This window comes from Penicillium daleae, assembly GCF_028827525.1.
Source record: "Penicillium daleae strain IBT 16125 chromosome Unknown utg000008l_segment0_segment0, whole genome shotgun sequence".
Taxonomy (NCBI): Eukaryota; Fungi; Ascomycota; class Eurotiomycetes; order Eurotiales; family Aspergillaceae; genus Penicillium; species Penicillium daleae.
In genome coordinates, this window is record NW_026623156.1 from 4,472,319 (window position 1) to 4,498,969 (window position 26,651).

Sequence of the window (26,651 nt, forward strand, 5' to 3'; positions counted from 1 at the left end):
ACTAGATTAGTATTCGTCTGGAAGATAATATCTCTAGCAAGATCGATAGATAATCTTTGTGCATTTCCCTATATAATAGTTTTATTAGTTTTATATACACTATTAAACAAATCCAATTTAGATACTGCACAAATAGTGGCAGCTGTATCAATAATAAAAATCACTTTTGTAGTAGAAAGATCTGAATTTATCAGATTATATGCACTTTCTATAGTGATATCAGAATTAGTTTCTTGGTTTGTTTTGATAGGTAGATAAATTACCTGATCGGTTTTATGCGAGAAGTCATCGCAGAGTAAGAGACTTCTTGGTGTATTTACTATAGATTCATTACTCAGATTTGAGTAGTCTCTTATTAGGTTTTGATCATCAAAGATTAGTAGGCTATGCCTGATTAGCTGTGGCTCTGTTATAGGTATATTAGATTCTATCTAATAATCTAATCGATAGTTAATTAGACTGATTGGTGTATAGCAGATATCACCGTCAAGATTAGTAAGATTATTAGCTAATAGGCTAGTAGGTAGTAGGTTACTAGCCGAAATTTCTTGATTTTTAGCTTCTGCGGGGTAATTAGTCACATAACTAGTAACGTGGATTTCTTCCTCGTCAGATTGCTCATTAAGCATTGCTATGATCATCTTCTTCTGTTTATCAAATTTTTGATGATCGTTTTGATAGGATTTAGGCCTGATTGGCCAAGGTTTCTAATTAGCTGGTCTACTAGAAGAATGCAGATACTAGTAATCTGATACTATATGGTTTCGTATATTACAATGCGTATAGTATTTGCCTGAATTTGACAATTTTTTCTAGGGTTTTTTACTAAATCGACGATTTTGATTAGCCTAACGATTTGATTAGTGCTTTACCTGATATTTAGGCTTGCGATTAGCCTGATATTTGCTTTGATGATTAGTATGTTGATTGCTTTGGCTAGCAGCCATGAAAATTTGCTTGCTTGATTGAATGTGTCCGCGCGATTCGTTAATTAGATTAGCGAATAGCGATTCAATCGAATAAGAATCAGAATCTCTGCGAAGAGATTAAATAATATTTTGAACAATTAGTGTATAACTTTGATCGAGATTATTCAAGACCTATGCGAAAACGATTTGCTTAGGGAAATCGATTCCTAGGCTTGCTAGTTCGATTAGCAGGCGTCTTATCTTAGTAAGATAATCATATATACTATCGAAATCGCCTAATTGGCTGTTGAATAGGCTCTTTAACACAAGGAATTCGGTAGTAAATCCTTTTAGCCGATATTAGGTAGCTAAAGTAACCTATGCTTAGTAGGTCGATATAGTATCTCCTAACTAAAAGAGTAGGCTATCCTTGTATAATAGTTTGATTGATGATAAAGCGTCTCGATTAATCTAATCAATAGTTTTGAATTTATCAGATAGGATAACTAGCTCATTTTAACCTATCTTAGAGATAGTAGGGCTAGTAGATCTTGCAGGTCTACGAGATCTTATTCTTTCTAACTAAATTGTAGTATTTCTATAATTAGGTAATCGTTAATTCGGTAGTAGGGCGATCGCCTTTTCATAAGACCAGTATTGATTAGGAATCTGATCTTGTTGAATAGTAGGTAGCTTTGTATAATTATATAGAATCGCATCGATTAGTCTCTCTTAATCAAGAATTGCCTTGATTCGGATAGACTAGGCAACATAATTTCCTTCTCCTTTAAGAGGATCGATATTGTGTTTGTTGATCATTTTGAGTTCAAAAAACTTGATTGAATATTTGAAAAAATGATTGTTTTTGTTAAGAAAGTCGAGATTTCTTAGTGTTTCGTATAGAGAAGTAGACGCGACCGGTAAAAATCGAGTATAAATTTTTGAAAATAAGAAGTCGGAGGAGCTTTTTGTTTCTCTTTAAGAGAGAGAAGTTTCTCTTAAAAGTAAAGGATTCTTTGTTGAAGATAGAAGATTGAAGAAGTAGTATAAGCCGAATTGAAGTAGGATCAATTCGGGCTTATAACCTATAAGCAAGCGATGCTGCGCAGGTTAGGTAGAGAGGAAGTAAGATTAATTGATCTTCTTCCTTTGATTGAATAGGAAGGATAAAATCAATTCGGCTTAGAATCATAAAGATGAAATGAGACAAAGTAAGGTAGGACTGAAGCTTGGTTGATTATATTAAATCTTGCTTGTCTGTATTGAACATAATTATTATCTTGGTAGAGAAAGCAGGGTATATTTATAATCAACTTGTCTCTTGCATGTGATCGTTCTAGATGATGCATGATGATCTCATGCAGATAGATCTAGATGCATAGTGATCTCATGCAGTAGCTGATTGATCGGTGGTTGCTTGATTGTACGATGTCATTGACTGTAGTGATGATGTAGATCGTATACTATGATACGTCTGTTCATGCCTGATTATCCGATTGGATAATGATGATATAATAGCATATTCAGCCATTTTGTATAGGCCTTATGAATCTGGCTTGATATGCTGTATGACGGTTTAGGTATCTTGCCCTATATCTCACAGAAGCCCTATCTGCTAGTAGATAGTCGAATTAGGCTCTTTTGTAATAGGATCTCGACCTATCGTATCTGCTTACGAAGCTTCTCGTCCGATATTAGATACGAATTGATATTAATAGGTGTAGTATTGCCTATATTAATCTCGTGCGAAATCGTTCGCTCTAGTAGAAGTACTTCTAGTAGCGGATCCCTAAATACCTAGGGGAATCGCCTTAGAATTTAGCCGATTATCTTGTCCCTATAAGTAGGTTAGGTCCCTTCGCTTCCTTTCTTAGTCTCCCGTATTACGTAGAGCGCTCTCTCCGTACCCTTCTTTCGTATTGCCTTGCTAACCTATCTAGTACTTATAAGGTTAAGCCGGCTACTAGTTATAGCCTGCCTATCTCCTTTAGTTAGTAGCTTAATCCGGTACGATTTAGAACGATCTCGTATCTTTATAACCGAGGTAGCCTAATTAATCTAGGGGTTTTAGGACCGAAGAAAGTTATAACTAAGGATAAGCTCGTATCCCGGGAGCTCTAGAATCTATACTTCTAGGTATCCTCGCTAGGATCTAAGGGTCGTAGGGATACGGATAGACGCGTTTGTGTATAATTAGCTTCCGTCCGGTATCCGTACCGCGAGGGGCTCGCTATAGCGTTAAGTAGCTATTCCTTCTAATTGTTTAGCGATAGTAGAGGATATAAAAGTATATAACACTCCGTAGTCTAATAGAGCGCGAACAGTTACGCTCCTACCTAGTAGCCCTAAGGTAGCGCTATAGAATAGCAAAGTATTACTAATAGTGTATAGAGAGGCGTATTTCCGGGTACGTTTGTGGTCTTTTAGATCTAATTAGTCCTTAATCGGTATCTAAGGAACCTCGGAAGCTTTTAGTAGGCGGCTAGCGATTACTTCGATATCTACTAGACCTACTAGTTTTCCGATCTATTAGGTTACTTCCGATCGCCTCGTATCTTCCTTAATTTTAGGTAATTCCTCTTGATATATCTAACCTTTCCGTAGTTATAGTATTCCCTTTTCTCCGTACGCTCCCGTCTAGCTAGTATTGCCGATAAGTCTATCGCGTCGCTATCCTTTAGAGCCTACTTAGAGTAAAAGCTCGCGAGAGTAGCTCCTTCTTTATAGCTTTTGAAGCGGTCGATGATCTCGCGAAGATCCGTTAGAGGGTTTCGTTCCTCTGCCTATCGGCGTTAGAGATGCGTTTAGGCGCTATCGCGTAGGAATTTAATAAAGATCGGATCCGGAATAGCCTGTTCGTACTTAATCGCGGCCTACCGGAGCCGGGTCGCGTATTCTATAAACAGCTGCTTCTCCCCTTGGCGGAGCGTTTTGAACCGATTCTATCTTTTCGTAGCGCTGAGGTACTCCGAAAACTCGCGGTTAATCTAGTCCTTGTAGCCTTGCTAGGTCGAGATAATAGCTTCGTGTCCTCCTGTAGCCTAGCGTTCGCGGTTACGCTAGCCTTTAAGAGCTTTCTCTGCTAAGGTACTACTTGCGTATATAATCTTCTCCTAGTCGCTTAGTTCCGATATCGAGAATTCGGCTACTTGCTAGAAGTAACGCTCGTAATTGTAAAGGTACTCGCGTGCTACGTCTCCTTAGATTTTCCCTATATAATCGCGAATCTTACGGATCGTCTTTAAGAGAGCTCGTTTCTTGTCCGTTTCCGCACGATTGCTTCCTGCTATAGTAGCTGTTAGTATAGGCTACGTAGCTATAGCCCTTATATTCGCTTCCGCGAGCTATATAAAGCGGACGGTCTCTCGAATAAGACGCGCGGTGGCATCCTGATCGGGTACGGTCTGCTATAGGTAGAGGTACTGTTAGCCTATCTCGTACGGTAGTAGAAGTAGCGCTGCCGTTGTTAGAGGGTTAGGTATATCCTAGCCTTAAGGGTTTAGGTCCGGTCGGTCCTGTTTGTAGGTGTTTAGGCCCCGTAGTTCCTAGCCTAGGGCCTGCTTATCGGTTAGTGTGTACGGAAAGTGTTCTATCTTAGTTAAAGAAGGGTTTATCGAATTATTCGAGGGGAGGGTAGGTAATCTGTAAGGTTAATATCTCTGTAGGTTGACCTTCTCTCCCTCTATATTTCTTTTACTTCCGCTCGCTTACGGCCCTAACAGTCGGCTATATGCGCCCGGAAGGATACCCTACCGAGAGATTCGCTCGTAATTGGGTTATTTTGCCTGCCTTTCGTTTCTAGGTTAAGCGAACTAGAGAGGGAATCCGTACTATAATAAGTTTTCAGGGTTACTATAATGTTTTTCGCAATCCCCCCCCCTTTTCGGGCGCTTTTACTAGTAATAAGGCCTCTTTGGTTGACTTCCTAACCCGTACGGCTCTCTCTTTAGATCGTGAGTTTCAGGATCTTATAGGGAGACTTGCTCTTCGCCTGTATTCGTAGGCAATCTCCCCCGGGTGGCTACGGAGGGTCACCCGTTTTTAAGGGTTTGCTACTATATGTGATCTTGGTAGAGCATGTTTTGTTATATTCGTAAGGAAATGGGTCTAAATGAGTATAATCCGGTGGATACCGGCAGAATTCGAGGTGCCTGAGCCGTACGGATGATGTAATCAGGCTATACGTAGCCGTCAGGATCACATAACTATCGATTTAGGCCTACTAAGCTATCTTTAGCCTAAGGTAGCTAAAACTACTATCTTTATATAAAACCGTATTCCTTATCGATCGATTAACTAGCAATCTCCGCATAAAGCCCTTGCTACCTATCTTAGTAATAAAGCACTATATTAGCTTTAGATAAAGCCTGATCTCTTAAATATACGAATTTTTAGATATAAAGCTTACGTACGTATTAATAAACTACTAAGATTAGCTAAGCTAGCACTACGTATAGCTATCGGCTATCTAGTAGACTACGAAGTATATAATATCTAGCGTATTTAGATTCCTACTAACCGCTGTATTATTCGCGTACGTAATATCTAATTTAATAAGCAAGAATTCTACGACTCCTCTCTATCTAATTAGAGAATTCGTATATACGAAGAATCTAATCTCTCTTAGCTAATCAGAACCCTTAACGATAAAGAAATCTCTTAAATCCTTAACGATATCGATATTCTAATTACTATTAACTAATTAGATTTAGTATAGCAAGACCTAGAGGGTAGAAGCAATACTACGACTACTAATTTCGATCTTGCTATACCTTCTTAAGCTTTAGATTCGCCTTATATTCGACTCGATTCTCCTATTAACGAAATCCTTAGTAATTAACTAATTATACTACTACTCGACCTAAAATCGGATAATTCTATTACCGATTCTAATTAATCTCTCGATAATCCTAACTAATCAGGAACTTAGGAGTAACTATTCGTCTTGATTAATAATACAAACTTCGATCCTTCTAGCTATAAACCTCTTTCTATACTAATTAAACGTCCTCGATCTAATTCTAATATAAGCCGAGACTAAGATAAGGTAAAAAGACCTTACTTTAGCCTTATAACCTTTCTATAAGCCTTCTTGTCTTATTAGATAAAATAACTAAAGATTCTTATCTTATCTATTCCTCCTATACTACTAAGCTATAACTAATTAGCTAGTTATCCTTTCGAAGAACAATTTCGTTAAGCTATACAAGTTAAATTCAATAAACTTATTAATATATATATATTTAAACTAATTAGTATAAACTATATCAGGTTTATATATTAGGCAAATTATAAAGATCTTAACTAATTAGATTATCTACGTTACTAATTTATTAAGATACGATAGGTCTTTATATATAAATCTAATAAATCAGGCTATCTGTGAGCAAGCGATGCTGCGCAGGTTGGGTAAAGAGGAAGATAAATTAAAGATGATTGAATAAGATCGATTGATCTTTCTTCCTCTTGATTGAATAGGAAGGATAAAATCAATTCGGCTTAGAATCATAAAGATGAAATGAGATAAAGTAAGGTAGGACTGAAGCTTGGTTGATTGTATTAAATCTTGCTTGTATGTTATTAAACATGATTATTATCTTGGTAGAGAAAGCAGGGCATATTTATAATCAACTTGTCTCTTGCATATGATTATTCTAGATGATATATAATGATCTCATGCAGATAGATCTAGCTTATGCAGTAGCTGTTTGATCGGTGGTTGCTTGATTGTACGATGTTATTGACTGTAGTGATGATGTAGATCGTGTTATTGACCGTAGTGATGATATAGATCGTATACTATACGTCTTACTTGATGTTATTAACCGTAGTGATGATGGTATAGCATAAAGTGCATGACGGTTTAGGTATCTTACTCTATATCTTATACCCCCCCGTAATCTTTATACTGTAGTGCAAATAGTAGTAGAGTATAGAGATTAGTATAGAGTAGATAGGATCGATATATATATATACTGCTATCAAATAGCTAGATATATATCTTCCTAAATCTCAATCTCACAGGGTTAAGTGGTTCCTTCCGTATTCGCGTATAGAGTATGGAAAAACCTATTTAGGTGAAAACTATACCCGAAGGTATCTATGATATTATATATCAAATTGGATATATATATAGCTAGATCTTATAGAGATTAGCTAGATTCTTTAGGTCTTTAAATATTTCTCTTCTAACGTTTTTTGTTAGGAAATCTGCTAATTGCAGTTTAGTAGGGACGTATTGAACATCGACCCTTTCTTCTTTGACCTGATCTCTGATATAGTGATATTGTATATTAATATGCTTCGTCCTTTTGTGAAATTCAGGGTTTTCGGCTAGCTTAATAGCTGCCTTATTATCCACTAAGATAGTAGGCTTACTAGGCGTATAGCCTAGGCCTAATCTATCGTTTAGATAGTTGAAGAGATTAGCTAGGTAGATAGCTTCTCGTATAGCTTCTTTTATAGCTATATATTCGGCCTCGCAGGTAGATAGAGCTACTGATTTTTGTAGCATCGAATTCTAGCTCACTATATTATTAGTGGCTAGATCTCCAGATAGGCTAAATATATAGCTAGTAGTGGATTTTCTACTATCGATATCGCCTGACTAATCTATATTAGAGTAGCCTTTTATATATAGGTCTTTCCCTATACAATCGTAGTGTAGGCCTAGATTTAGCCGATATTGTAGATATTACTATATCTTCTTTAATTCGGAGATATACGATTGGTCAGGATTGCTTATATATCTTGAGTAATAGGCAACTGGATAGGCTATATCAGGCCTAGTCTTTAGGCTGGTATATAGTAATAAGCTAATCTCTTTTTGATAGAGATTAATAGTTTGCTCTAAAGCTTTTAATTGATTTTTTCTTAGGTGGATCCCTGCTTCATCCGGCGTTTTCTTTAGCCGTTTGCTACTAGTAGTAGCGAAATTTGATAAGATCTTTGATATATAATTATTTTGATCGATAGTTATCGATTAATCTTGATAGTTTAGGCTGATATTATTGCCTAGGAAGGTGGCTAGTTCGCCTATCTCTTCTAATTAGATATACTACCTAGCCGTAGTAGCTAGCTTATTTATATAAGCTAGATCTTTGTGTATGATAATTATATCATTAATATGTGTGATGATAATGGCCTAGGTTCTGCTATTTATATATATATCCTCGTCGATAGGAATTCTATCGAATCCGAGGTTCGCGATAGCCTTTGTAAAGAATTCAGACTAAAGCCGTGGTGCTTGCTTTAGGCTATATAGGGCCTTCTTTAGGTAGCAGTACTTATTTTGATAGGCAGGGTCTCCTAGCCTATATAGGCTAGTTAGTAAGATAGTATATATATCACTATCGATATCGGCGTATACGAATGCGTTTTTAACATCGTATTGCCTAATTTGCTATTTTTTGTTTATCGCGATAATCAATATTATATGCCAGGTTTCTGTTCTAGTAGTAGTAGAGAAGGTTTCTAGGAAATTAACACCTAATCGTTGATTAAATCCTTGTATAACCTATCTAGCCTTGTAGCGAATCGTTTTGTTCGTATTTGTAATATAATTAGCCTAGATGCCTGAGGCATTCTTTATAGGCTTCTTTTTGAATACCTATCTGCCCCTAATAGGTGTTACACTAGGAGGTATATCAACGATTTTATAGGTTGCCTGATCTATCAGGCTCTAATTTTCGTCCTGATAGGCCCTATACTACTTATTCCTTTCAGCTGATTGTATAGCTTAGTCAAAGGTAGAGGGTTCTTTATTAGTTACTACCGATAATATATAATCGGTAGGCTGATCGTTGATAATAGTCTTTATAAAATCTCCTAGTAGCGTATCCGATATAGTATATATATCTTCGCTATCTTTGGTAGACTTTAGCGATAGGATTTAGATCTTAATCTTATAAGATAGATCCGCTGCAATAGCAGCTTCCTTACTAGTAGTTTGCTTAGTAGGCTTACTAGCTAATTAGCTAGTAGATAGGCTAGTAGATTTGCTAGTATTTCTAGTAATCTTCTTAATTAGGTTTGCTGCTTGTTTAGTAGATCTTTTCTTAGCAAATCGATTTTCGTTTGCTTTGATTCCTGGCTCCTGATTAGCTAGATCAGATTGATTTATTAGGAATCTACCTTCTAAGATAGTAGGGTCTCTTGACTAGACTGTCTTCTTCTGCTTTAGGTTATATAGCTTATAGTGCTTCTGCTTACTATAGCTAATAACAATAGCTATAGATTTTCTTAGCGATAGCTTGCTAGGCAGGTTTTTGTTTATATGATAGTAGGCAATAGATCCCTAGGTCTTTATATACCTGATAGTAGGTAAGCGCTTGTGATATATCTTATAGGGTGATTTGAACCCTAGAGCACTGTGTAGGGTTATATTATATAGATAGGTAGTAGCTAATAAGGCTTCTCCCTATATATCTTCTTTTAATCCTGATTAGATTAATAAACATCTAACCTTATTCATAAGTATTAGGTTTATACGCTCAATTAGGCTATTTAGCTCTTTTATATAGATAGGCGTAGTTCGGTATATAATACCGTATCTTCCTAATAATATATAGAAGTTATCATTCACGTATTCAGTACCGTTATCGGTAAATATCTCTTTAATCTTCTTATTAAGCTGGTTTTCAACTAATTGCTTATATAAGGTAAATTTCTTAATAGCTTCGTCTTTCGATCGAAGTAGAGATATATAAAGATATCTTAATGCTTTGTCAAGAAACGTGATGTAGTAGCGATAGCTATTATAGGTCTTAGGGCTAATAGGCCCTCTAATATCGCTATGTATTCTTTCGCTAATACCGTATTCGGCAGCAGAAGTAGAAGATTTATTAATCTTCCTGTCATATTTTGACTGTATACATATTTCGCATATATTTTATATATAATCTCTTATCTTAGTATCAGATAGAGATATATTTGCCTAGCTTAATAGCCTTTGAAGTAGTATTAGGCCTATATGACCTAATCTATCATGCTAAAGCTTTAATATACTAGTAGTGCTACTAGTACTTTAGATAGATTAATCCTGATTATCTGATTGATCAGAATCTTCCTTATATAGCTTTGTATGTATCATATATAGTGTAGTTCGATATAGATTATCTTGCTTATGCCTAATTAGCATAATATTTCGATATTAATCGAAAATAGTGGCCTTTTCTCTATTAAATAGAGATACTAAATTTTTCAGTATATATATGCTTAATATATTAATTCCCAATTGTGGGACATAGAGCACATTAGTCAATTTATAGACTAGATTAGTATTTATCTAGAAGATAATATCTCTAGCAAGATCGATAGATAATCTTTGTGCATTTCCCTACATAACAGTTTTATTAGTTTTATATACACTATTAAACAAATCCAATTTAGATACTGTATATATAGTAGCAGCTATATCAATAATGAAAATCACTTTTGTAGTAGAAAGATCTGAATTTATCAGATTATATGCACTTTCTATAGTGATATCAGAATTGGTTTCTTGGTTTGTTTTGATAGGTAGATAAATTACCTGATCGGTTTTATACGAGAACTTATCGCAGAGTGAGAGACTTCTTAGTATATTTACTATAGATTTATTACTTAGATTTGAGTAGTCTCTTATCAGGTTTTAATTATTAAAGATTAGTAGGCTATACCTGATTAGCTGTGCCTCTGTTATAGGTATATCAGATTCTATCTGATAATCTAATCGATAGTTAATTAGACTGATCGGTATATAACGGATATTACCGTTAAGATCAATTAGATTATTAGCTAATAGGCTAGTAGGCAGTAGGTTGCTAGCTAAGGTTTCTTTAGCTTCTACGGGGTAATCAGTTATATAACTAGTGACGTGGATTTCTTCCTTGTCAGATTGCTTATTGAGCATTGCTGTGATTATCTTCTTTTGTTAATTAAATCTTTGATTATTTTAATTAGATCTAGGCCAATTTGCCCTAGGTATCTAATTAGCTAGTCTGCTAGAAGGATATAGATACTAGCAATCTGCTACTGTATAGCTTCGTATATTACAATACGTACAGTATTTACCAGAATTTGACAGTTTTTTCCACGGTTTTTTGCTAATTCGACGATTTTAATTAGCCTGACGATTTGATTAGTGATTTACCTGATAGTTAGGCTTATGATTAGCCTAGTAATTGCTTTAACGATTGTTTTGACGATTGCTTTGACGATTGCTTTGGCTAGTAGCTATAAAGATTTGCTTGCTCGATTGAATATAACCGCGCGATTCGTTAATAAGATTGGCGAATAACGATTCAATCGTATAGGAATCAGAATCTCTGCGAAGAGATTGAATAATATTTTAAATAATCGGTGCGTATGATTAGTCAAGATTGTTGAGAACCTATGCGAATACGATTTACTTAGGGAAATCAATCCCTAGGCTTGCTAATTCGATTAGTAGGCGCCTTATCTTAGTAAGATAGTCATATATACTATCGAAATCGCCTAATTGGCTGTTGAATAGGCTCTTTAACATAAGGAATTCGGTAGTAAATCCTTTCGGCCGATATTGGGTAGCTAAAGTAACCTATACTTAGTAGGCCGATATAGTATCTCCTAGCCAAAAGAGTAGGCTATCTTTATATAATAGCTTGATTGATGATAGAGCGTCTCGATTTATCTAATCAATAGTTTTGAATTTATTAGATAGAATAACTAGCTTATTCTGGCCTATCTTAGAGATAGCAGGGCTAGTAGATCTTCTAGGTCTACTAGATCTTCTTCCTAACTAAATCGCAGTGTTTCTGTAATTAGGCGATCTTTGATCAGGTAGTAGAGTAATTGCTTTTTTATAAGACTAGTGTTGATTAGGTATCTGGCCTTGCTAAATAGCAGGAAGCTTTGTGTAATCATGTTGGATTGCATTAATTAGTCTCTCTTGATCAAGAATTGCCTTGATTCGGATAGACTAGGCAACATAATTTCCTTCTCCTTTGAGAGGATCGATATTGTGTTTGTTGATTATTTTGAGTTCAAAAAACTTGATTGAATATTTGAAAAATGATTGTTTTTTGTCAAGAAAGTCGAGATTTCTTAGTTTTTCGTATAGAGAAGTAGACGCGATCGGTAAAAATCGAGTATAAATTTTTGAAAATAAGAAGTCGGAAGAGCTTTTTGTTTCTCTTTAAGAGAGAGAAGTTTCTCTTAAAAGTAAGGGATTCTTTGTTGGAGATAGAAGATTGAAGAAGTGGTATAAGCCGAATTGAAGTAGGATCAATTCGGGCTCATAACCTGTGAGCAAGCGATACTGCGCAGGTTGGGTAAAGAGGAAGATAAATTAAAGATGATTGAATAAGATCGATTGATCTTTCTTCCTCTTGATGGAATAGGAAGGATAAAATCAATTCGGCTTAGAATCATAAAGATGAAATAAGACAAAGTAAGGTAGGACTGAAGCTTGGTTGATTGTATTAAATCTTGCTTGTATGTTATTAAACATGATTATTATCTTGGTAGAGAAAGCAGGGCATATTTATAATCAACTTGTCTCTTGTATGTGATCATTCTAGATGATGCATGATGATCTTATGCAGATAGATCTAGATGCATAGTGATCTTATGTAGTAGCTGTTTGATCGGTGGTTGCTTGATTGTACGATGTTATTGACTGTAGTGATGATGTAGATCGTGTTATTGACCGTAGTGATGATGTAGATCGTATACCATACGTCTTACTTGATGTCATTGACCGCAGTGATGATGGTATAGCATAAAGTGCATGACGGTTTAGGCATCTTGCCCTATATCTCACACTATCTCACGCGCTTTAAAGCTAGATTATACGTACGCGGAGATACGTAAATCCCTAATAAATAAGATACGCGTACTAGTACTCTTACTACTAGAACCTTCCGTATATTAATCGCGATTATTACGCGATTCGATCTTAAGACCTTCTAAATAGATATAGTTAACGCTTTTCTAAATAGTATACTTAAAGAAGAAGTATATTACCTATATCTACCGGGATTAGGAAGGAAATCAATAGTACTTCGCCTGTATAAGGTAGTATATAGCCTACGAATTACTAGTAAGAGATAGGAGGATAATATTAAAGAGCTACTCCTCTTACTTAGATTTCGGCTGTATCCTAATAACCCTACCCTTTATACTAACAATCGTATAGTGATTATAGTATTCGTTAATAACTTTCTAGCTACCTACTATAAAAGTAAGAGTTTACACGCTTACTAGATTAAAGACCTTCTCTTAAAACGATTTAAGATAAAGGATTATAGTAAACTTACTTAATTTATTAGGATTCGCGTTATTAGAGATCGTCTAAAGAGAAAGATATAGCTTAGTTAGGTAGCCTATATCGAAAAGATTACTACTAAATTCAATCTTCTTAACAAAAAGCCTCTAAGAACCCTACTTTTAACTAATCATAAGCTTGATCTAGTAATAGGTTAACTAATTAATCTAAAGATTATTAAATTATATTAATAAAAATATAGATTAACCCTTTTCGCGGCTATTTAGACGAGACTAGATACCGTATTCGCTAATTAGCTACTAGCCTAATCTGTGAGATATAGGGCAAGATGCCTAAACCGTCATGCAGCATATCAAGGCCTATACAAAATGGCTGAATCTCTATAAGCTTTATGCTATACCATCATCACTACGGTCAATGACATCTACAAATGGCTGAATCTTTATAAGCTTTATGCTATACCATCATCACTACGGTCAATGACATCTACAAAGATCATCACTACGGTCAATGACATCGTACAAGACGCATACAATAGTATACGATCTACAATCAAGCAACCACCGATCAAACAGCTACTGCATGAGATCACTATGCATCTAGATCTGTCTGCATGAGATCATCATGCATCATCTAGAACGATCACATGCAAGAGACAAGTTGGTTATAAATATGCCCTGCATTCTCTACCAAGATAATAATTATGTTCAATACATACAAGCAAGATTCAATACAATCAACCAAGCTTCAGTCCTACTTTACTTTTCTCTCATCTTATGATTCTAAGCCGAATTGATTTTATCCTTCCTATTCAATTAAAGGAAGAAGATCAATTAATCTTACTTCCTCTCTACCTAACCTGCGCAGCATCGCTTGCTCACATAATCGCTTACTCGGTACAACAAGAAGCATCTAGCTACCGCTAATTATCTTATCTCCTACCTATACAGGATAAGATATCTAGTAATCTACTTTAGAGATAGCTAACTAGATAGCTAGATCTTCACTATTTTATCCGATACGAGCTTTACTAATAATTATAATAGAAAAAGCTCTAAAGGATTTCTCTTCTGCCTATTCGGTAGGCTAATTAATTAGAGATCTTATAAGTAGAAGACGATTACTACGTTAACGATAGAAGCCGAACTACTTATAATTAGTTATACTACTAGGTAGCTATATTAGATAAAGCGGCTATTTTTATTTATCTAATTCGATACTAAGCAATCTAATTCGCTAGATTACGATAATAAGTAAACTATTAACCTACTAAATCGCGAGAAATCAGTATTTTAGACTAAACTACACTACGTAGATATTCATCAGCTTTAGATTCGGCAAGAAGTTTAGGCTAAGCGGCTAATAGTTAAATAGGTTAAGACGACTAAAATACTAGTAGATAGTCTCACAAAACGACTACCTAGCGAAAAACACTATAAATTCGTTAGGCAACTAGGTATAGAAGTATCCCCCTTATCCTAGATCTTACCTTTTATCTCATTCAGCTCTCAATTTGCTCTTGCTTTCGTCTTATATCGAGAGCTAAGGGGGTATATTAACTTATATAGGGTCTTCCCGTAGATAACTAAGCCGCCACTATCTTTTCCCCGGAAGAAACACCTTTATAACTACTACATTAATTTATTATATTGATCCTTAACGATCCTCAACGATCTCGTATTGAACTGCCTATATTAGCCGGAGACTACTCAATACTCTAAGATAACCTCGAACGATTCTTGATTTCTTTATGTGATATTTACTATGTACCTCGTGTTATAAATTCTGCCTATTTTCCTATCTAAATTGAATAAGTTTAACATCTCTTTTAACTCATAAGTAGATTTCTTTAGCATACCTGATTATACTCTTCTTTTAGTCTAATAAGCCGACCTCTATTTCTCTTATGATAGTCTCTCTTTACCTGCTTATGACATATATACTCTTTTGTGTGCAATCGGATTTTATGATCACTACCTAAAATCCAACAATATATATATCATAAGCTCGTCTCTGGCTTCGCGAGCGGTACTAGTAGGTATAGGAGGTATTAGGTTCGTGATAAAGTGTTTAAGGTATCTGTTTATAGCTTAACTTCTTATAGAAAATCTTAACTTGCAATCGAATACTGCTACCTCTTTCTTGACGAATTACTAGAAAGATAGTGTCAGCATATATGCATATACACCGGATTTTGTCCGGCAACTCTGGGCGTGTTTCTTCCGTTCTAGTGCTCACCCCCTCGCCGCTTTTGCTCACTGAGGAGAATTGAGAACGCCCCTGATCGACCTGAGCTGCTCAGTGATTATTACATAATCAGTCTGGTCTGATCAAAAGTCCCAGAAAGCCCCAGAGAAGTCCCGCAATATCCTCATCTTGGAATAATTACTTAAAATTTCCAAAATATTCAGGTAGGATCATGGAGAATTCTAAGAGCAGAACCAAAACAGGTGTAAAAAACAGTATTATATCTTGATTATTTAGCAGATTTATACACGCCAAGACCTTGATTTTATGCAAAATGGGGGGTGTCTGGGACTTTTTGGGGTGACCCAAGAGCGTTTCAGAAAACCCCAAACCCCATTGGGGTTTGGGATCCTGAAGTTGGACCCCATTTGGGGTTTTGCGGAAGACTAGACACGAATACCTGGATTTTAAACAATGTTGATAATTTTCAAATCTTGAACAGTTATTGCCGGTTACACAGAGAGGATCAAATTTTGTGTAAAATTCGGGGGCATATCTTGGCTTCCTCAGCCCATCTTGAGCTGAGTAATAGTCTCCAGCACCACGAAGAGGTGTCTGTCTTTTGCTGGAGGGCGGATGCGGAAAGAACGACAAGTTTCTCATCACAGCCCTGGTACATGAGCTGTAAGCCTCGCTGTGCGGAAAATTTATTCCGACCTGGTATTTAATCCAGGATTTGGGCACGACCAGAGATCTGCATATGGAACTGAATCCGATCTGGAGCATGGTCTAGGATTTTTCACCTGGTATTTTGGTCCAGGGATTGTGCATGACATGCTTAAGGGCCGAGAAAGTGAACACGCTAATTTCATGTTGCCTGTTAGTCGTGGGGGCTATCAAAACTTCATTGGCTGTTAGCTAGGCGTTCAACAGACTCAGACTCACACCTGGGTCAAGGGAGCAGACAAAGGTAGATCCGGGGACATTGCGTATCTGGAGATGTGATTTTGCAAAAGTATGGGCCAAATGTCAATAGAGCATCAAGTATCAGATTCAAGTTCTTATAGCCAGCGACCTTGAATTCTGAAGTATGAGCAGTGATTCTCTCGGACAGTCTCAAGGGTTGCAGCTCGAAGCTACAGTAATGCAGGTTCCCGAAACCGGGGAATATAGAAATTGGTAGGCCGAAAGATCGACAGTAGACAATTTTCGAATCTGCAGCAATGTGACCCTTAACAAAAGAGAAACTTTTGATCGAGTGCTTGATTGGCCATGCTCAACCGAACTGTCTGGATGCGACAAGGGGCCAGCTTCGTTGTTAGTAGCGCATGAACAACTTGGCTGCCAAGGCCACCTGAAAGGCGTCCAGACCACCCACTCTTCCATAATGCCCTGGGGCAAAAAAGCTAAGCTCATGTCAAGTCTTTCTTATAATTAGAACCTACTCTTCGCGATAGAATTCTGAAATACCCCTTTCAGGCGTCCTAATAAAAACCAGGAACCCTATTAGGTCTCAGCAGTCAGGCGGCCAGGCGGCAAGGCATTCCGTTCTATGAGAAGTTCACGTCTCTGTTCATGCTCTACGAGATGCAATGGCCCCAAAATGTAAATGGTGCACTGGATATAAATCGGGCTTCAAGTCTTTATCATGACAAAACCATATCTCTCATTGGGACTGAGCTATTACTATATGGACTGCTTTGCCATGCCGCTTTTTACTTATATTCTATTCTTTCTGATCGGCAACGGTCTTTGCCAAGTTCCCGCCAATGAGGAAATGAACTACATAGCCAGACGTATTGCCGTCGCCGACGGCCCATTACAAACACCAAGCCCTTACTTGCCCAACCCAATCAATTTTTTCCACGACGCTGCAGTTGACACCCTAAGTCAAACCCTTGCCAAAAGGAAAGCTGCATGCGTGCGGCATCACACCACAACCTCCGCCACCACCACCAAGGCAAGCCTATCATGTGGTTGGCAAGGACCAGATCCAGACCGCGGTGACGGCCAAGCAGCCTGTGTTTGCAACGGCCGAACGCTTCCTCTCTTGACCAATACCGCGGCGACAAATGTTTACCAGAGCTGCGATTATACTTCTATGCCTGGTCCAACTGTAACCAATCCTATCTCCATACCGAGCACTACCTGGACAAGCAATTGCAGGGTCTGTACGGATATTGGAGGAGCTGAAATCTATACGTCCACTTGCACAACACAACCAGGTTGCAAGCCAACACCAACAGCGACAGTGGAGGTGAGACTGTCGAACAACTCCATCTTAGCAGGGGACGTCATGGGTGTCGACCAAGGGGCAACTTACAGAAAGACGGCATATTCCGCATTGCAACAAAAATGTTCCGGTGGGGCAAATAAATGCGATTCCACTACGGCGGCTGCACTCAAGAACATTCCTATTTTGGAGGGCGGCCTTGGTGAAATGGAGGAGATCTTGTTCACGGTTCAACAGAGCGCATATAGTAGCTCAGAAAACCGAGATAAAATGATGGCCGCCGTGGCGGTGGCATGGTTCAATGCAACCAAATGTCAAGAAGAGACGTATAAAACTGGGATTACTGTGAGTAGAACTACCACAATACACATTCCAGCTCTAATCCTCAATCCGCGACAGAAACGAGAAGCAAGCCCTTGTGTCGACTGCGACCCTCCTCCAGTGCACGAAGCACACACAACAATCTGTGTAGGACCAGACGAGATTGGTATGCTGTCTGAAATATTTGGCGAACAGTAAAGTCACTTTTGCAACTAACATGTGTGCTATAGATGTCTTTATTTATACAGATCAAGACCCGCACGCAGAAAAGAACTATGCGATGATTAAGGTTGCCCCTCAACTGCAGGACCAATCGCCATTCGATCAGTTCATGTGCGACTTAGCTTTTGACGTCCTGGCTGCCACGATTTTCGAGGACATTCCATTGTTGGCAGACCTTGAATTGACGGAAAATCTGATTCAGGTCTCATGCGGAGGTGAAGAATAGCTATCAGGATTAGACCTCGGCAAGGACCTCAAGGGACAGGACCAAACCAGTCTCTCCGCGCCTCGAGCTTCGTAAGAGAAAGGTGGATTTAGGCACTCCAAATATTACCGCAAGCCTTGATTTTGATCGAAAATTTTTGTTTTTATAAGCCGCAATAGCCATGTGCATTGGGCCATTTGCATTCGTTTTTCTTGGGAAAGAGGCATTTTGTATGTTGTTGGTGTAATATCGGGACCTGTGAATTACTAGATGTGGTTACAGTAGTTTTGCCGTTTCCGGGTTGGCGCCCCAATACACCGTCACGTAACCTCTCCCTCAATCGTCCGAGGACGCAAATCGGCTCACCCATGCGGAGCTTTGAGCCGACCTGTAGACTCATGCCTATGGTACGGAGTAATTGGAGTTACGACAGCCGAAATGCCAAGGATACCAAATTACTACATATACAAAACACAAAGAAAGTGGGTCACTCCGTATAACCCTAGTCCAGGCGGTACAGAACTTAAAAAGACGCGATGAATCCAAAATCCAAACTCCAACCTCTCAACGAGACACGATTTCATCCAAAAACAGGGAGAAAACCATGAACCTGCTCGATCTCCCTAACGAACTCATCGTTTCCATCGCAAATTGTCTAAAGCAGAGTACATCACTCTCCCGCTTCGCCCGCACAAATCGACATGTTTATAGCCTCGTGATGCCACTCCTTCACCAACATAACATCAAATACGGCGGATGCTCGGGTCTCCAAGCGCAACTGACTCCTCTAGAAACAAAAGATTCCACGTCACAGTTCTTCACTGAGATAAATGAGGATCTAGAAGAATATAAGAACCCTTCTGATCTCACCACACCAGAGGGTCTCCCAATCCCGGTGACGGACGAGATACGGGTCCGCGATATCGTGATCGGTCAATTTTTCAAGCAGGGCGTCAACCTGAATACCGTCCACCAGGTCGAATACGAACAAGAAGAATCTCTCCTGCATTACCATGCTGCGGTGCGAAACACCCCGGCGGTGTTCCTCTTGGCGAAGCACGGCGCGGACGTACACGCGCCCAGTGGTTATGAAGAGCGCACGGCACTGCATTGGGCCGCGCTCGGGGGTTGCGCGAAGATCGTTCGCTTCCTGATCCAAAAAGGATTGGATGTGAACGCGCGGGACTGGGAGGAGAAGACACCGATCCACTTCGCAGCGGCAGAGGGTCACGTCGCCGCCATTCGACTGCTATTTGAAAATGGGGCGGATATCAACGCACAAGACGAATTTGGATACACTCCGCTCCATCTCATGATGATGAATGGCAAACCAGCCCCGGATTCATGGTGTATCCCAGCACTGAAGGCAATGCTCGAGCTCGGCCCTAATACCGAACTTGGAATGTTCGAGGATAACAAGACACCGCTCCATGTCGCAATCCTAAACCAACGAGACATCCACTTCTTGGAAACTCTACTGGAATCGGGGATAGATCTCAATTCCCGGACTGTAGAAGGACGGACACCGCTATCATGTTGCGTGGAGAGAGGAGACATGCGTTTGTTCATGATGTTGCTCAAAGCGGGTGCGGATATCCATTCGCGGGACGAGGACGGACGGTCCCTTCTCCAGATTGCACTGGAAGATGAAGACCGCGCGTATGGTTGCTTGCCAACACTCCTGGAAACTGGCGTGTCTGCCTTGGATTCCGATGCTGGGGGTGGAACGATATTGGTGCAGTTCTTGAAAGAGCGGGGCTGGTTGTACACGATTAAAAATCGAGTGGATTGTATACCGGAGATAGACGAACTTGAATCAGATTAAAAATAAAAAAGAATACATTCTTGACATATCTCGCTTCAAATTAAAGAACACCAAATGGCGCCTAACCAAAATGAGGCATAGACTCTTACTGACGACAACTTGTGTTTTGGAATATTCTCATCTTTACCTCTATAGTATTCTCTTTCGCAGGCCACTGCGCAATATCGTTCATTGAAGGCCAGAATCAGGGCTTGAAAATGACAGCATGCATGCGTTTGAGTGCGTCAAATAGATAGAGCCATACAACCTGGACAGCCACACCGTGAAGACATAGGCACATGAGATATGTGCTCTGGGTATTTTGCAAAAATTCAGAGGCAGCCTTGAGTATAAAATATGAGTAATTGGCTCTCCTATCTCTTCACTGCATTTTAATCAAGTGATAATAATCTTGAGTTTCTCTTGTGTGACACAGATGTATGCTTTTCTGTAGTCTCCTTCTGTCACGCGCTACTCTATATTTTGTTCTTATTGTTGGACGTGTCTATGCGAAAGTAAGACGTCTATACTGCGTTCCGGATCTCCGAAAACTGTAGAATGAAACAGCCGCCTTTCTTAGGCTTATTGTAGCAATCTGAATATATGCGCGTATACGTAGCGTATGATAATGGACTAGTCAAAGCACGTACCGTCGTAATTTGAGTCTGCAGGTTAGTTTTCATAAGCAAGGATTATTAAACCTAATAAAACAAGAAATAACCCTACTCAACTAATAGAAGCTGCCTATAAGGCTCGTTAGTGCCTAGCAGTTATAAGGTCCGGACTTCGCTAAAACAATTTGAAAGTACTTGTTTGCATAAGCCACGGCCTTAAGCAAATGACCCAGGCTCGAATAATTTGGGCATGAATGAAGCTGAGACTAAGGTCTTCATTTTTTTAAGGGTAAACCTGCTTCCGCTAGTACCGCTCGTCTAGGGCGATTCCTATTAGCGTTCTTAGCTTAAAGGTTAGAGGGAGCCATCCAAGACTACGGAAATATTCTAGTCTAGCTCGAGTTTCCTCGTAAAGTATAGGATTAGTCTAGTATTAATGCTTATCAAGTTAAGCTAGAGGAACGGACATAGGCGCTGTAAGAAGAATTTCGGATACAAAGGCTAAGGTTTAGATTTTGTGATAGGAGACTTAGGAATCAAGTATGTCAATGTTACAGCCAAAAGGAAGTCGAAAGAATCCTGTGCATTCCACGAAGGTATCAAGTCTAAGGAAGGAAGAGAGTAGAAGAGAACTACGGTAGCGCGCTGGGCCTTTTGTAGGCGACTGGCCTCAGGCACCTTCCTGGCAAACTTCCCAATTCAGAAGCCCAGTTCGGAAACATGCGAAGCATCCAAACGAACAACCCAATTCACCAATTGCCCTCCAGGACTTAATCATTACATTTAAGGTCGATCGAGGCAGTGGAGTTAGGATAGGGAGAGAAGGGGGGCGTTGAAAGACGCCTAGAAGAGAGGGCGGAGGAAGTATCTTATAGGCGCTTGACTAGGCTGCGCGAAAAGGAGAGGGGCCTAGGTTTAGATACAGAGGGGAGCCATTTTCGGCGTCGTTTTAGTCGCCAGTGGCCCGGGGGGGAACCATCGTTGAAGTCAAGCGTCAACAACAGGACGAGAGGAGGAGATAACTAACAGTGCTAGTTGGGTGCCGAATGGGGGGCGGTACGAGCGGTACAGGGCAACGGGGGTCAAGCGGCGGCTCGTCGTCCAAAGCTACGGGTGGAAAAGCGGCCGTTTCTGGCGCCAGAGGCTGTCATTCTCGGCGTCGATTTCACAGGTCCCTATATTCTAGATGTAAAATTGACGCGTTGAAAGATGTTGTCAGAAGGTTGGACGCGAAAGTGGACAGGTCGTGGATTAGTTAGTTAGTTACGTTAACTCTAACTAACTTAATCAAAAAAATTATATAATCAATTGAGGTGCCGTTACACGAATTCTTGAGGTGTCTCCGACCGCCACCCCTCGCTCCGCCGGGAACTACGAGAGGGGCCGGAGAACGTGTGGTTGGTCAATTGGTTTCTTATGGGTCACCAGGCGCAGCATCTCGAATTCCTTCACGAGCCGTCGCTCAGCCTCACACAGTTTACCGGACGCGAGAAGGTGACCTGAATCTTTGGCGCTGTCCCAGAAAATCGACACACGGAATTTGCAGCGGCACTAACCGGCTGCTGGTCTTTCGGCTCTTATCGACCGAAGTATTATTACCCTCCAACGCACATCGGCGATTTCGGCTACGAGAAGCGTCTTGGTGTTCCAATCTCGAACATGGTCATGGCCCTCATGCAATTACCAACAGAGTTGTTGCAACAAATCATCCCACACACCCTACCAGAGGGGTTTGAGAGCCTAGCATTAACATGCAAATTTCTCTACACACTGTGCATCCCCTTCCTCGAGTACCATAACAACCTACGCTTTCATTTCCAGAAGTTCGAATACAACAAGACAAACAAGGATTTTAGGGAGTTTAGATATCATCACGACTTGCTCCGGTTTCCTGATACAGCGACCTCGGCGTATAGTCTGATTTCGCGAATTGCTATCGAACCAGTCGTGTGCCGCTATATTCTTGAGGCCGACTTTTCCCTCGATAGTCATATCTATGACCGCATTCCCCCGACTATCCGAGAGAATGCCGTGTTTGAAACATGGAGAGATCGTGGTGAAGCCGTGCGTCAACTATTCGCGAACTCATTATGCTTGAAGGAAGCAGGACTCGACTGGAAGGAATACTATAGGACTATGATGGAGGATGTCCATAGCTGGCGCCGATCAGAACATGCTGCTGCCTTTGTTCTGACGCTTCTACCAAATCTGGAGGTACTCACGCCAGGCTTTTCCAGGTTCCGGTCTCCTGCGCCCCAAAAGCTCATCACTGCCATTCTTCAGACTGCCAGGCGAAATCCGCGTGGTAATGCCAGCCTTGCCCAAGTCACCGCATATAGTGGGAGTTGTGATATCCCTTGGGTTTCCTCGCTCCTAGCTCTGCCGCGCATCAAAAGGTTTTGGGGCCATGGATACATAGGCAAAGCCGTGGACGACAACTGTAATGAATGCAGATATCTCGAGACTAACTTAGAATCGACGCTTAAGGTGGCAGGGTTTGACGATACGTCCGTTGATACCGCGGCTATTACAGGTTTTCTTAAGCACACCCCGTGTCTCAAATCATTAACGTACTGGCATTCAACTAAAGCCAACGGGGGTCACCAAGACTGGGATCTCTGCGGATTCATCGCAGCAGTGCAGCATGAGGTCGGGAGCCACCTCGAACACTTTTGTGCAATCACTTTAGAATTACGCTGCTTGATAACCTCAGGGAAGCCGTACCTACGCGGTTTTGAGCGTCTCCAAAGTCTCGAGCTGCCGCTCGATATCGTTCTTTGCAATCGCAGAGCGTCAGATCCAGCAGATCATGGATCGTTGGATTCCGATTCCTTACTTGGTCACATAGTACCCGCGTCCGTCTCTGTTCTTTCCTTGTTATCGCCGGGAAAGAGCCCCCATGACAAGGCTCTTGAGCTCCTCTTCCGGGACTTTGCCAGTCAGAAACAGTTCCAAACCCCCAACTTGAAAGAGATTTCGTTGACTTGTCCTGATGACGCGGATGTTTTATACAAAGCACAGTGTGCGAACCTGGCAGCGGAGGCTAAGAGAGCGGGCGTGGATTTGACGCTATCAGAAGACCCGTGTCTAATTTCCACCGTCGGCTTAGGCGAGGACATATGCTTTCCGACTTACTCATGAAGTTACTCCTTGAACAATCTGGCCAATAAAGAAACACAAGACCGAGGCTGGATGAGAATTGCCGGATCTAAACAATGATTGACGCCTTTGAGCGACCTGTTATTGCCTGTTTTGCTTGCTTGCTTCAGACTGTTACGTGTCTCTGTATCACCCATCAAGTCCGTTGTTGATGTTCTCAATTCAATGCAACCAACATTCATAAGCATATCTCCTAATCTAAATTAATTATATTTTCTTTATTAGACACTGTGATGGGCTTTGAATCGATGTGCTCAGGAGAAATCCATAACCATCTTGTATGAAATTTGATAGGGCACCCTCGCGAGAGCAGAAATGGCACGGCAGAGAGAAATCGATGGTCGTAATTTGCATCTCACTCATGCCGTACCTAAGTATAGACAGATATTACACACATGATCCTGGCGCTGATCAAATCTATTAGGGGCCAAGAGCTGAATATTGGGCGGGTTTTACGTACAGGAGAACACCACACGCTTGCTTCCGCCTCTAGTATCCCACCGATACCCTCTCCAGATGAGGCACAGTCGTGCCTTTTTTTCCTATTGAAGGTGGTTCTTGGGGGCCTGAAGCAAAGAATTCAGGCCCTTCGTCTCGCCCCTCTATTTCGCCCCGTTCAATACAATGAGTGCCAACCGCCCTTTTGGGGCCAAGCATCTGACCCAACCCCCTTTAAGATTTGGCGTGTCAGGCGAGGCTGAAAGGCTGCATAGATAAGTGGCCTTCATTCTTCGCCGAGAACTATTCATAGCTTGAACAGGCGTCGGTTCATTACTCTGTTTCATTACCGCAGGCACTTTTCAGGATGCGTCTATTCCTATACCTTTTACCCTTCTGTCTTGCTGCGATTGCCGTTCCCGTTCCCGTGAATTCTGCGGACGAGAACGATGACCAGAATTGCGACGAATGGGATGGGGACATGATTGAGAATAAGGATGGCCCCACTGCAGATGGAAGTCCTGGCATAGGCATCGAGTTTGAATCCCCAATGTTCTATTTCAGCAGCCCTAGCTGCCCCGAAGCCACCGTGAACAATGCAAAGAAGAAGATACTCGCAGGGCGAAAGCAGAAAGTCGACAAGGGCAGGGTGCCCCTGTGGATGTTGACTGCCGACACAGGAGCAGGCGAAAGAGTTCTTCAGGCGGAATATATCATTGATGGTCAGCAAATCAAACTTGGGAGTGGGCAGGCAGAGACGGTTACAAAGGAGATCGTGAAAGACTTCGTGAGGATTGCACCGATCTGGCTCTCTCGCCTTGTTGCTAATACAAAAATATTTTCAGACCGACTGGCAACCCTGGCAAAAGCGGACAGGAAAAGACCGAGTCAAGATTGAAGTCGAAGACACCCCGTGCGACTTCTACATCGACGCACCAACCCCGAAGGATGACGCAAAGAATGTCTTTTGGCAGCCGCAGATTACCGCGCCTCTGCCGCTTGAGGCGCTGTACGTCCTGATGAAAGATCGCGCAACCTACACCCTGGTCCCGACCAACAATGACTACTACAATATCATTGGAGATAGCCCCAGGAGTCCTCTTGGAACTCAAGCTCTAGTCAACAAAAACTACTTCAAGAAAAAGCCGAATGGGATCGATCCGACCTCGCTTACGGATGATACCCTTGCATTCTTGAGCCTTATTCTGACATACGCCAAAACGATCGCCAAAAACCCGCTCAAGCAAGATGAGAGTGTTAAATTGCGATCAGTATTCATGCCTCGGACTGATTTCCACACTCTTTATACGGAAGTGAAATCACAACTTCCGGGCGATCTTTGGAACATCATCAATACCATTTCATGCTATACTCCAATGAATCCAAAGGACAAGAATCCCGCGACGCTCGACTTGGATAAACTTTAGTAAGTCAATCAATTTTCCCCGCTGCAGCATTCTTTCTAACAAGTGTGTAGCTTGGACTCAAAGCTATGTAAAGTTGAGGATCAAAATGGCAAAAAGACGTTTGTTCCTGGCACAACGCTCGGAAATGCGAAATTCGGAAGCACAACTATCAAGGACTGGATCGAAAATCTGGATAAGGAAGACTTGCTTACCAACTTTGACAAAACCATCGACGGTTCTGTTGGTGGCCTGGGGTCCAAAATGGAGAAGGTTCTCGGCGCTAGCCGCGATGTGCCTTTGTTTGAATTCCGAGATTTGAACTGGCAGGCAACCCCCGATATGGCTAATTTTGTGAAGGACGCCGACGCGAAGCTTAAAGAGCTTCACCAGAAATATCAGCAGGCGCCGTCGAAAGGAAATTAGTCGACCGGCGTGGGCGCGGTGAAGTTTTATGCTCTTCCTCGCCCCCTACACCGGTGCCACCACCACGGGCGACTTCTAGAGGAGGAAACACGAAGTAGATACAGTTATTATTTTTTAGCATAGTAAGGAGTCTAGGATTCTGTCCATAGTCTATAGGCGGTGCGCATAAAAATATTATGCATTTACCTTTTGATTAATTTCCGCAACTCGAAATTAGCAAAGAGATCGTGCCTTCTAAAAGACATAGTCATATAGGGCAAAATAGGGGTAGCAACTAAAGCAACACAACACGCTAATTAAAATGATTGTAGTACCATTAGAAAGCTTACATCAAGCATATTCCAAACCAAGTCTTATTTTTTCAAAAATTGAAAATTAGTAGGAGGAAAGGCAAAAAATACTCTCGGCCAATAGAAACTCGGACGAAAAACCCAGACGAAAAGTCACGTAGTATCACGATCAACACACCAACTACCAGTGCCAC

At 40.6% G+C, this 26,651-nt stretch overlaps 4 protein-coding genes across 4 annotated transcripts; all 4 read left to right on the top strand.

The window, feature by feature from the left end:
* Positions 1 to 17,047: 17,047 nt before the first annotated feature.
* Positions 17,048 to 18,094, top strand: N7458_010143 (uncharacterized protein; the record flags this gene model as incomplete). The annotated part of the gene is made up of 1 exon (XM_056913525.1): positions 17,048 to 18,094. One exon carries the CDS (start codon positions 17,048 to 17,050, stop codon positions 18,092 to 18,094), a length of 1,047 nt encoding a protein of 348 aa, XP_056762374.1.
* Positions 18,095 to 18,927: 833 nt separating this feature from the next.
* On the top strand, positions 18,928 to 20,148 carry N7458_010144 (ankyrin repeat domain-containing protein; the record flags this gene model as incomplete). The annotated part of the gene is made up of 1 exon (XM_056913526.1): positions 18,928 to 20,148. One exon carries the CDS (start codon positions 18,928 to 18,930, stop codon positions 20,146 to 20,148), a length of 1,221 nt encoding a protein of 406 aa, XP_056762375.1.
* A 2,252-nt stretch (positions 20,149 to 22,400) lies between these two features.
* N7458_010145 (uncharacterized protein) lies at positions 22,401 to 23,882 on the top strand (the record flags this gene model as incomplete). The annotated part of the gene is made up of 1 exon (XM_056913527.1): positions 22,401 to 23,882. One exon carries the CDS (start codon positions 22,401 to 22,403, stop codon positions 23,880 to 23,882), a length of 1,482 nt encoding a protein of 493 aa, XP_056762376.1.
* Positions 23,883 to 24,705: 823 nt separating this feature from the next.
* On the top strand, positions 24,706 to 26,167 carry N7458_010146 (uncharacterized protein; the record flags this gene model as incomplete). The annotated part of the gene is made up of 3 exons (XM_056913528.1): positions 24,706 to 25,125; positions 25,184 to 25,764; positions 25,816 to 26,167. The coding sequence occupies 3 exons, from the start codon at positions 24,706 to 24,708 to the stop codon at positions 26,165 to 26,167; spliced, it is 1,353 nt and encodes a 450-aa protein (XP_056762377.1).
* Between the last annotated feature and the right edge of the window lie 484 nt (positions 26,168 to 26,651).